This window comes from Dermochelys coriacea, chromosome 10 (genome assembly GCF_009764565.3).
Source record: "Dermochelys coriacea isolate rDerCor1 chromosome 10, rDerCor1.pri.v4, whole genome shotgun sequence".
NCBI lineage: Eukaryota > Metazoa > Chordata > Testudines > Dermochelyidae > Dermochelys > Dermochelys coriacea.
In genome coordinates this window covers 60547775-60560375 of record NC_050077.1, presented here as the reverse complement: position 1 = coordinate 60560375, position 12601 = coordinate 60547775, and the positions used below count along the sequence as shown (strand labels likewise).

General features: G+C 35.6%; 1 protein-coding gene across 5 annotated transcripts in view; it reads right to left on the bottom strand.

Moving 5' to 3' along the window:
* Positions 1-357: 357 nt before the first annotated feature.
* NEDD4 (NEDD4 E3 ubiquitin protein ligase) overlaps positions 358-12601 on the bottom strand; it is a 126775-nt gene continuing 114531 nt past the window's right edge. For all 5 annotated transcript variants that reach the window (XM_038418647.2, XM_038418651.2, XM_043494233.1 and 2 more), the window contains 12 exons: positions 12413-12478; positions 10112-10341; positions 9334-9455; positions 9164-9234; positions 6239-6334; positions 5549-5622; positions 5315-5375; positions 3747-3806; positions 3556-3663; positions 2830-2926; positions 2255-2327; positions 358-2166 (listed from right to left, as the gene is read on the bottom strand). In XM_038418647.2, the coding sequence (XP_038274575.1) occupies positions 2064-2166; positions 2255-2327; positions 2830-2926; positions 3556-3663; positions 3747-3806; positions 5315-5375; positions 5549-5622; positions 6239-6334; positions 9164-9234; positions 9334-9455; positions 10112-10341; positions 12413-12478 (1161 nt within the window). In that variant the 3' untranslated portion in view covers positions 358-2063. The remainder of the gene's footprint in view (positions 2167-2254; positions 2328-2829; positions 2927-3555; positions 3664-3746; positions 3807-5314; positions 5376-5548; positions 5623-6238; positions 6335-9163; positions 9235-9333; positions 9456-10111; positions 10342-12412; positions 12479-12601) is intronic.

Below are 12601 nucleotides of genomic sequence, written 5' to 3'. Positions count from 1 at the left end.
ACGAAGTCGGAACTTTGGTCCATTTAGTCCCATATCCTTATAAGATTAAGGGCTAACTAAATTCTGGTCCCATTGAAGTCAGTGGCAAAACTAATGGAACCACAGTTTCACCTTAAAATCTTCCTATGAGTAATGCTTCCATACCTACTCAGGCAATTAATGGTGCAAATTATCTAGACCTTTAAAAAAAATCCATCCACGTTACTTATGTACATCTTGGGGATGGGGAAGGATAGTCAAAGCACTGCAGAGCACTGCTTCTATAAGTCTTCTCAATACATTAACAAGTCTGAACTGAGAACTAAGTGCTTCTTTGAGCTTCTTGACTTGAATTTGAATTCAATGAATCACAATTTCTTTATTAGAATAAATTTTTATTTACTGCTTCAGGATCTTTATTTGTGAATATTTTATATTTTAAAGTACGCAACAAATACTGCTACATTCAAATCTATACAGATTTACTGATATATCATTCCAAGTTTTACAAAACTGCATCTAGATTATCAGAATTTTGTATAAGTTACTTTTATTTACATGTAATACTCAGCATTAAAGACCTATTTAAAGAAGAATAAAACGAAGTGGGATTTTAAATATCCCTTAAGACCTATTACATTTGTTACATAATTTACATGTCTTTATAGAGATGACCTACACTTTTGTTTTTGCATATTTAAAAGACAGTGACTGAATAAAAAATTGCTGGCCAAAGCTATGTACTGTAATTTCCTCAGAGATCATATTGGTTAACAAAATGTTCAAATTAAAGCAAGCCAGGCATGTAAACCTATACATTTTTCAGAATTCAGTTTGATAATCATTTTAACCAGCACTTGCCAAAATAACCAGTCTGACACTCGTATCAAAATATCCACATGTACAAAACACATCAAGCTAAGTTTATAAGAAGAGCTAACCTACAATAAATTACACATTATTGGCTAGGACTTTGGTTATATCTTATTAACAAATTTGGGTTTCTAGACTAACAGAAGAAATAAAAAATATAAAAATGCAGCTATAGAAACTAGCAAAACTTGTAAACATATTATAGGGCCAAATTCTGCTCCTGGATTCATATGCCCAATTCCCATTGATGTCAGTGAAGTTTGCACATATCAGATGGCTGAATTTGGCCCATAAAACCCTGTAAACATGTCCTTACTGTTTTGTTGTGCAATACTGCAAGAATGGATAACAAAGGCATTTAACTGTCAATTTTAGCTAATAATCTGTGGTATTCAGACAAATTCTGCTTTAAGATTTATTTTGTTGCAAAGGGCTGAACTGAAAACATTATCCATTGTTAACATTTATCAAAATGTGATTAAAACTCAAACCAACGGTAGCATATGAATTCAGTCAAAAGAATATAATTTCTTATTACAATTCAGAAATATGCTACTTAAGCGTGTCTTACAAAAGTTCTTGGTTTTGTCAAAACTGTATTTTAACAAAAGCAAGCCAGAAACAGAAATCTTAAAAAACCTTATGTAAGTCAGTCAATATTCTGCAAGCTGACATGAGTAAGAAATGCAAATGCTTTCCAATGTTTTACCCAATATACTAAACAATAAGGTGCTTTGGGCAGATCTGTCAAACAGCCTGAAGCAGCACAGAATAGGATATTGCATTATACTGAATTTCCTCAAACTGTTTAATCATTTCAGTTACTCTTCAAAAGAGCAGCAATGTTTCAAATGTACACTTGCAAACATTGTTTCACAGTTTTACTTTCAGTAGTTTAATGTAGGACAATCTGGCAAATAGTGTAGAAGAGGTAATTGTTGACAGACATTTTACTCTGAGGCATTGGTGGGGTTAAGCTACTCACTGTACATTTTGTAGCCATAATAAAATACGCATTACTGAAAATGGCAAAATGTATTTAAGAGAGTTGGTGAATTTTTAACACTTATTTGTTTTTACAAATTACACTATGAAAGTTCAATAGCCAAATAACTGAATGCAACAGTAGGTTCCCTGGAAATATTTAAATGGTTTGTAAACCCTTAAAAAGAAATTGCAGCACTGGAACATAGCATGTTGAATTCTATGGCCTAATCAACCCCATCAAAACCCTGAGTATTTTCAATTGCTATCAGAAGTTTGTCCCATAAATCTTCAAATGACTCATATGGAGGCAAATCCAAGCGGTTAAAACTGAAAAAAGGAAGACAGTTCTTAAGTTTTTGTGCCCAAAGTTACTTCTCAACATATGAAAATCTACGTAAGTTAAGAGAATATTTACCAGGTATGAGCCCTTGGCAGTTTTTCTGGGGTGCCCCACTGTTCAACTGTAAACAATTGTGGTCCATTTGAACCTACAGGAAGAAGTAATGCTTTGAGATTCATTCCTTTCTGTGATTCTCTCTCTCGCTCTTTTTAAGATTTAAGTCTTTTCAATATGTTGCTCGTTTTGTAGTAGAACTTTTGATATCAGTGGATGTTGTATACATGACTCAAAGGCAGTGTGTGTATGTTCCAATGATTGCTTTCTAAATATTTCTGGATACACATTTACTGCAAGAGATTTTTTTTATACACCAATACTGAAGTTTAAGGGTGCATATTTAGAGCAAATCAATGCTCCGTTTTCATACTGATATATATTACTACATCTTGTCCATGTGTGGTTAAATGATACTTCTAACTAGTTACAATTTGCTACTTAATTGTTTAAACATAACTGCATTTTTTAAATTGATATGCAATAAGCATATGGTTCAAGTCAAATCATGAATCATCATGACAGTTTGAAAAGCAGGTTCTTTATGTTGATTAGCCCAGTTAACAATTTGGGAGAATGGCACTATAAGAACTCACCATACAACTCAGCAAATCCATTCATAGGTACACGGGATGTGCCAGTGACAAACTGAAGTAATCTTATTCGCTTCTCAGAATCCATCATTAACACTGCCTGTACAGGGCAATTATATTCAAAGACTTAGTTGAAAGAGTTCAATTTTTTAATGTTACACTAGTTAGCAATAGTGATACACTATTTGTTTTTCTACATCTTAAGGGTAGCCTAATTCTTGTTATTTTCTATAATAAATACAACTTATTTCTCTGCATGCTGTTAAAAGCCATGAAGTCTACATATTTTGGTTGAATCTTTTTTCACCTTCAATTAGTTAGTAGCACAGTAACAGTAGGATTACTGACTCAGAAGGCAGTTAAAATACTTCCCTCCCAGATTTGGCCCCTACTTTCTTTGAAGTTGGTTGATGATATAAAACAAGAAGCCAGATTCCTGTAACTTAAACACAAGAGTTTAATACCTCTTTAGTGTAATTACGCCCGAATAGCTACAGTGAGTGTATTTAACCCCAGCAGCCTATAACAGCTTTTTGAAGGGGATACATATCAATACTGTATTATATTCCTAAACATGCATCATTTCTAGTTCTTATGTTCCCTGTTTGTAGCTTTCATGTACAAATATTTACTTTTTTCTAACAAACAAATAATACATCTGTATAGCTGATAAACAGCAGTTTTAAAATGTAGATTTTGCATAAATAGCAAGTTAGAGCTTGTTGTTACCTTCCAAAACCACTGTATAACTTGGTGATTTATGCTGTAGCCATTTTTGTATTTTGTATATAGCTTCCAGTCAGCCACATCCACATCTCCCAGTCCACACATTAGTAACTACACAAATGAGAAATACCAAAATGTAAGTCAAAAAAATATGGTTCCCATAGAATTTGTTTCCTGTTCTATGATACACTTACCTCTAGTTCATTTTCATCAAAAATTTTGATTAGATCTTGTGATATTAGTTCAAAAAACCCCTAAAATATAGGAAAAAAATGCTGTAAACCAAGTTATATTTTAAACTGCTCCTCCCACCCATTAAGAGTTAGATCTCCATGTTCCAAGAGCTACAGGCAAGGCATTACATTAAATACAGCACTGTTTTCAAAACACACCTGGCCACAATTTGGGGTCTGGCTGAGCTGTACTTCATGCAGATCCTGAGAGGGCAGGGTGCAAAGGTGGCTGTATGAAAACTTTGTTCCATCATTCCTGGGGAATGCTGGAAACAGATTTGTTTCCAATGCAAACTGAAACAGTTTCAATGTTGTTCCAGCTACAATGGGCATGCTCATGCTGACATTGCCACTTCTCTCCATTTTTATCCATGAATACTGGTCAAGGCCTTATATTCCTGACTTTGGAAGCTCGCAAATAATTTCTCCCATTTCAAAGAAGATATAATGAAGGATCTGGCAAGTTGCACAGAGTCAATTCTGGCAGAGCCCCAAATAGAATCCAAGTGTCTTTCATGGGAGACCCAGAACCAGGAACAGAATCCAGGAATCTCGATTCTACTTCTGTTGGATTAAAATTTCTGCTCCCTTGTGCATATTCATTATGCTAGCCTAATTACATTCAATTTTTTTTCACAGGACTCCTGCTTCCTTCAATGAACAGGATAGAATATGCTCAGTCAATGAGACAGCTGTTGAATATTTATGCTCAATCAGTCAGTGTCATCCTTATTTACTGAAAACCATACAAAATTTGTAATAATGCAGGGCTTTAATTTGCTCATAGGGTACAGGGTGTTTTTTTTGTTTTAAAAAAGAGCATGCCGAATCTGAGAAGACAAGTTCATTCACCAGCTCCTCTCCCACTTATTACTGAGACTTCTGCTCTTCCTGCCCTGCCCATTCACAATCACAACATCCCTGTGGCAATTACTGTACTGTGGCAAGTATAGTAATTTCCTACACATGGAAAAGTATATGTATCTGCTTAATAGCCTATAATAGTGTTTAGCAGCTGGAAAGTTAGGAAAGTCAACATTGTGTGACTAGCTAGCTCTTCATGGACCACCAATGGTTCAAACACCAGTTTGGGAACCACTGAACTAGTGATTTACAGAGTGTCATTTGTATAAAGAGGAGAAAAATAAGTTAAAGTCACTCAATTCCAGTAAACTTAATTTTATTTACACTTTTGTTACTTAAAACCATAAAAAATGATTTCAGAATTGGTAAAAAAAAAAAATCATTTGTATTTCAACTAGGATTGTTCAGGGTTGGACAAGAAGTTAATTTTTAGGCATGTGAAGAGAGATTGATAATGAAAAAGCTGATAAGTGTTTTAACAATAGTGCTGCATCATTAAAGTAATTCAGAGCTGAAACCATACACCATTAAATATCTGATTGCTCTGCCTCTTTTACAGTCATAGCAACCTAGCCTGTGAATCTTGATGTTGTGTTCCAAAAGATTTTTCTTAATATTGGGTATGGAAGATTTTTAAAAGATACAGTGTATTTAGAAATTAATACCTCTTTAAAGGCAGCCATCTGCTTCTGGACTCTGCTCACAAATCTCCATTGAATTACAAGACTGTAAAATAAAACTGAATATTTGAAGTACAAACAACGCACATACCACGTCAAGGCTACAGCTTGCTACAAGACAATCAGAAGCTCAACGTAACACAAAATAGCAAGACCATCCTGTATTTAGAGAAACTGGAATGAGGTGAGGTATATTCCATAGACTGTCCAACTACTTACTGAATGTAGTCTCGCTTGTTCTTGTTGGTGACAACTATTTCTGATCCACCACTTTTCAGCTCATGTTGATGGGTCTAAACAAGAAACACATTTTTACACAAAGTATGTGCTCAACAGAATACAAGTTTAAATATTAAGTATTTTTTTTAATTCACTTTAATTCTTCAAGAATCTGACAACTATGATAGATAGCACCACTCTCTCAGGCCACCTGAATAAATACCGTTTTTATATTACGCATACATACACAATTCAGTGGTGTCAGATTGCAATGTAACAGCTCAGTTATCTGACTCAAGTACAGCAAATCACTAAGTGCGCACACAAATTTTCAGTAATACTGTATATTTTTACTAACTTCACAATCTGCACTTGCAGTGAGCCAAACTTTTTCCTCAAGTTTTCTTAGAAAGCCACCTACAAAACAGTTACAGCATTTTTGGTGAGCAGTGCACCGACACATACATCTGCTACGCAGTGATTTAGCAACTACTTTAGCAAAACAGTAAGTCATCATGTACAAGCCACAGGAAGAAGCAGGAGTGAACAGCCCAACACCATTCTGAAGTGCATGTGTATTTATCACATTTGTCCTATTTTTAAGTACTGTACAGAGAAAACTACTCAGTTCCACTGTACAAATGTTTTAATTCATACAAAGTAGAATAGATGAAACATCAATATACAAACCTGTCCAAAGAGTTCTTCATCAACAATAAACCTGAGATCCAATTCTGTTGGATCATTTTCAAGAATCCATCTCAGAGAATTGTAATATTCACTATCCTAAAAATCAAAGTTGCATGCTTAATAAAGAAGTATAGAAGACTTACTTGAAACAAACAGAGCATGTTCCACATTTATACCCAACCCAACTGAATAAAGACCGAGGTCTTCATTAAACTCACTGTAAACAGAGTAACTACTTATATTTGTCTGGTTAAACATAGAGACAAATCACTTCCTTCAACACTGAAGACAGAAGGAATTACATTTGAGTACTTCGAAATTGAGGCACAACTCACTGTTTTTTGGACGGTAAAATTTCAAAACAAAGGAGAAGAATTTGGTCAAAGAATAAAGTATTTTCTTTCATTCACTTTAACCAGTATCCTCAAATGCCAAGAACAATGGATAGTACATATTCCCTCCTTTGCCAATATCAGTACCATTCCTTATCCATTAGCAGGATGGGGTTTTGACCACCACAAGTTACTCCCTCCCCATAAAGGGGGGTACTCTGTTTAAAGTACTATTCATGATGGGCATAGGGTGAAGGATTAGATAAACTCTAAAATAGGAGTATGTTTGGGCTACTGCTTTGATTCTCCAGTCTTCATGCAGGTGCTCCTGCTGCAGTAGAACTTTTCAAACCTCTTGCAAAATATGAATCTTCTAGTTTGCTATGTGAGCTAAAAAATCTGGAAAAAGTAGATCAAGCCTGAGAATGTTAGATTCTGCAGTTAATATTTGGTCACTAGTCTTTCATTCTCAAAATTATCAAACTCTGGAAATTAGGCAGAACACGCTTTATTAGATATTAAGATATAGAATGGTCAGTTACCTTACAATGACTGTGGTTCAAGATTTGTTGTTGCCATAGGTTCCACTCTTGTTAAGCACATATCCCACGTGAATGAGATCAGATTCTTTTGAACGGAAGAGTCCAGTGAGTTGCCCGGGACCTGAGTACCTTCTGCCTGGCTGTAGGTGAGGGCATAAAGGGTGTGGCAGCTGCAACCCTCACTCATTTACACCACCAATAAGAATCCAATAGGAGCAAGACTCCAATCAGTGGGGAAGGAGAACAAGTCATTGAATCTGGGTGGACACCGCATCTCAAAGAACCATAGTTATTGTAAGGTCAATAATCGTTCTCTTATATTCTCTGAAAGACTGTCTATGGATTCCACTGTTGGCATGTAACAAGCAATTGCCACAGCACTACATGGGGAAGTGGAGGCCTACTTATAGGCTGTAGAACAGCCTTACCAAAACCAGCATCTGATCTGGAAACTTGGGTGGGTGGTTTGGTAATGACCTCCCGTAGCCTCTCAATGAAAGGAGAATCTGGTCCCAGTGCCACAGAAAGATCTTGGTACCATGTACGGTAGTAGTGCTGACCACCTAGACAGTAGGTAATCTATGCTGAGGAAAGGGGTCTTAGTATGGGAGTGCTTAATGCCATGATTTCCAGTGCCTACATGGATGATGCTGGCAACCTTGGTATCACTATATTTGGCACCAAGACCGTCTTCCTAGAGATTTCGGCAGCAACAAAGTTCTTGGAATAGGAAAGGACAGTTGATGTCAACTTGGATTTGCAAGCCAAGAGATTGGTATGGGACTCCACCTTAAAACTTCTGGAGGACGGAGCCTTAGGAGAGGCTCTCTGTCACCAGCTGAGGAGGAGGTGGGAATCAGAGCCTGCCATGATCCTGGCAGTGGGCATAGGTACACACTCAAGACACACTGCTATTCAAAAGAACCCAATTTCACATGCATGAAGTGCATGCACACCAAGAATGGAATCTGTGTAGATGAACACTCAGAGAAGAAACATAGGTTAAAAAAGTTTAAAATTGAAGTCCTGAAATATCTTCAGTGCTCATATAACATAGGATGGTGATAAGATGTTTTGTACACATTGTTGTGACCTTACATTTTAGACTTCTCTGGAGTATTCTTCTCTCCGATATTTGTAGGCATAACTATAAAGGGTCTGAGAACATAAAGCATTCAGAGGATGCAATAGTACAAAAAAAGATGGAATCCCATTAAGGGTGAAATTTTAAGGCAAGATCTTTGTTACTGTCAGAACAAAAAGATTCCAATGTGGTCTATTTATATTAACTGTATATATTACAGAAAAGATCAGTGGCACTGATTAGCATATTCTAAACAGAATACTCTAAAACAACTGTTCTAGATGGGACCCATCAACAATCCAGATGCTGTCACTGGAAAAATATTTTATGTTGGCCATAATGTGGCATCTGGCTCCCAAAGATGGAACCTCAAAGGAACCTGAAAGACCTGGTTCCCAAACCAGGTTCCCAAACCAAAATCTGGTTCCCAAAGATGGAACCTGAAAATTTAATGCAAGACCTTCATTACTATGGGAACAAAAACTGTAATAAAAGATAACACTTTGCATTTATGACATTTATTTTAAGGATCTCAGAATACTTTGCATTAATTAAGCTACCCAATATCCCGGTGTGGAAGGTATATACTGCTTTCGATAATCATACGGCAGAAAATTAGTAGTGAACTAGTAATAAGACAGAAAACCCAACTCTTGGTCCTCTGTAATAAAACATTAAACCACATTGCTGTCCTAGAAATAATTTAAGTGAACATCACAGAAGGTTTACAGTAAAGTTTTCAAGAGAGCTTAAATGAGTTAGTAGCCTAGGACCCAGTGACTTTTTGTGGACGTCAGGCTTCTAAACCACTTCAACATCTATGAAAATTTTAGCCGTAGTATTTTGTTTTAAAAAGCAAGGGAGCTAAAGATTCAAAGTGTACATTTGTTTTAAATACTTAGTATTCAAAAACTTTTAGTGTAAATATTAAAATGTAATATGCATAATGGCAGCAGAATTGACATACCACAGATTCCATATCTTGAAGTGTTATTGGTTTTTGAAGCATCATCTTATAAAAAGGTCGAATAAAAAAGCCTTGAAAGAGGAAAGAGTAAAAAAGTATTCAAGTTAGATAAATCAAATTCAAAACATAATATTGATCTGCATACTGTGTTATGAAGAATAAATACTAACCATCCAATAGCTTGCCATGGTAAACAGCCATTCCAGCTACACGTCCTATAAACTTGAAGTATGAGAGATGATCTTCATTGCACAATCCAGAGTTTGGATTGATCTGCAGAGTGTAGTTATCCCTAAGAGGAGGAAAACACCACTTGCAAAATTTTGCATGAACAATTACCACAGCAAATGATTTGAAAGAAATCTTAGTATCTCTCATAAAAACACGTGGTTTATATAGTTACTAGTTTAAATATCAAAAGCATGTTCAGTGCAGGCAACTAAATTTAGTAGGACTGAAATTTTGAAACACCAACAGAAACTATCAGTGAAGTCCTGGCCTCATTGAAGAAAATGGTAAAACTATTTTAATGGGATCCAAGTTTCACCCTGTGTGTTTTGTTTGTTATCGTTAACTCCCTCTTATTTTACAAAATTTCTTCAGTCATTTCTGTAAAGTGAGAATGGACAGGCATTAATTCAAGAAGAAATGCTATCGTGTTTGTTCTAAATATATAACCAATCATGAATGTCATAAATTATAGGAACAGAAACATTGGCTGCAAACTGACATTTGTCTGTACAAAGACTATAAAGGTTCATTTCAGATTGTCAGCAAAATATAGGACTATGGTTTCTGGGACAGCACAATGTTCTCTTGCTGAGCCAACAGTACTATGTACCAAAAAACTTCCTTAAATGCTGCAAAAGTTATTATTACTATTTTAAGTTTATGTTAGAGATTAAACAGAAGCTACTTTCCCCAACCTGTATTTTCTTTTTTACTTACGTGGCAGAATATTCAAACAATCCATAATAGGGATTAAACATTTCTTTAGAGAGAAGGAAGAACCATTCTCTGGCCACTCCTCCATAATCTAAGCCTTTTTCACCATCAAACTCAATCCAGAGTCTTGCTTTAAGGAAATCTGCTCTCTTTACAGCTATAATTCTTCTGTAAGAATCTTCAAGGATTGTTGTACGGTGAAGTTTCATTTCAAATCTGTTTGGAATATCACTCTGAAAAGGAATAGGAAAAATAGGAGAACCGAATAATGAACACTGCACTTGGCCATGCAAAATTCAATAAGGCAAAGTCAAAAGATGACATGCATGTCACTTTATTTCAATAGTATGTTCTGTGGATATGCAACATAATATGGTTGAAAAAATGGCTATTTTCAGAAGATTTAACCAGCATGGAGAGATTTGTACACCAAGTTCTACTTCCCATTAAGGAAGTCATATGTTAAAATAAATGCTTACTGTGATTGAGCATCTGCTTTGTTGTTGAAAGGGTATCAAAGTGCAGAATGCTTTAATACTGTGCAGTAATTACATCATGTGTTTAAGACTAACCCCAAACATTTTAATTTCATCTGCAGTCATAAAGCATTTTGCTCGCAGCTTTTTCTATTATTTATTCCAATGTCTAGTCCACTGCCCCTAAAATCTTCCTCTCCTTTTGCATATGGCATCCAGGAGCATATTATTACATAAATAATCAAGTGTGTGGTGATTAAGAAGACTAACAGTGAACATTTTATTTCATTCTTAAGGAATATGATTGTCACAAACTGATATGATTATGTTGCATGGTTAAGCTCACTATCACTTTCTAGATTAGGATCATGCTGTATAAAATGCAGTCTGGGTTTGCTAGACCAGGTGCATATAACAGAATGAAGTGTACCTCATGTAGAATTTCTTCAAGTTGGTTTTCTGTTCAGAAAACATAAGCTTGAAATGTTAGGGAAGTTATTTTGTTTTTACAAGTGAAGTACATGTCTAACCTAAAATTTTCATACGAATATAAAACACATGTTCTGATTGGCCACTCTGCATACGTTCTTTAGTATTATTTGCATGTCAGCTTGTTCTTCCCACTCATTTTTGCTTCATGCTCTTAATCCATATAATACTTGTGCTTTGAACATGTGTAACTTTTGTCTTGTGGTAAATATGAGATTTTAAGGCCAGAAAGGACTGTTATGATCATCTAGTCTGACTCCTGCATAATAATGGTCAGAGAACTATCCCCAATAATTTCTGCAATCAAGCCCATAACTTCTGTTTGAGCTACACAATATCTGCCAGAAAGATATCCAATCTTGATTGAAAATAATTAAATAGTGGAGAATCCACCATATCCCTAGGTAAGTTGCTCCAATGGTTAGTTACCCTCACAGTTAAAAAAATGTGCCTTCTCTTTAGTCTGAGTTGTCTAGTTGCATCTTCCAACCACTGGATATCATTATGCCTTTTTGTACTAAACAATTATCTACTATCAGAAATCTCTTCCTTATATACAGCGATCTAGTAACCTCTGAACTGTCTCTTGGATAAATTAAGTAGTGAGAAATTTAAGAAGCTCAATCTATCAGGCATGTTTTCCACACTTTGAATCATTTTCGTAGCTCTTTTCTGAACTCCCTCCAGTTTTTCAATGTTAACTATTTATTGAAACAGTAAGAATTTCAAGTTACACTATATTAATCAGTGATTGACTGAATATGCTCAGTCTTCATTGCTGAGTCACTCTAAAAATCTTGATCCTAAATCCCAAGATTAAATATTCAATATTTTGTTGATGATTAGGCCATACTATCTATGATCTAACCAGCTACATTCCTAAATTGAATGGTAGCAAGCACCATTAAGTGATGCTGTTCCAAAGTTCTTCCAATATCTCCCCTCTGGTATAGTGCAGCATACAGAATCACCAGCATACAGAGTCACAAGGAGTACAGGTAATCTGCTACCCTGATTTCCTGCATTAGTTATAGAAGCCTCAGGAATGCTCTTAGGTTAGTTGACAGTCATCAGAACACAGTCTGCTCCAGCCATACTTCCTCCTTCCTTTCCCCCAGACATGCTCTTTATGCTAGTGTCAAGAGGGAGAGGTCAAGCACACTGGATTTATGCCATCTGAAAGCTCCGGATGGGGAAAACTGTCAACTGCCTGATCTGGTTGCTTTTCAGCCCCCATATTTTGCTCTTGGAATGAAGGAAGCATTGGAAAATCTGGCCTATTGAATTTATACTGAAAGAGGTTTCTCGCATTTTTGTAAGTTATTACTAGATCACTAACCTGCTTCTTCAACTTCTTTCTGAAGAATTCATACTTTCGTTTATAATCCCTGGAGTAAGGCACGGCCTTTGAACAAACAATTATTGAAATAAGATACTTCATTACTAAAAAAAAATTAATATTTTAAAACTGAAATCTGGTCTGAAATTGTAATTTGCAATTAGTATTGCTGACGGTTTTATCTGTCAC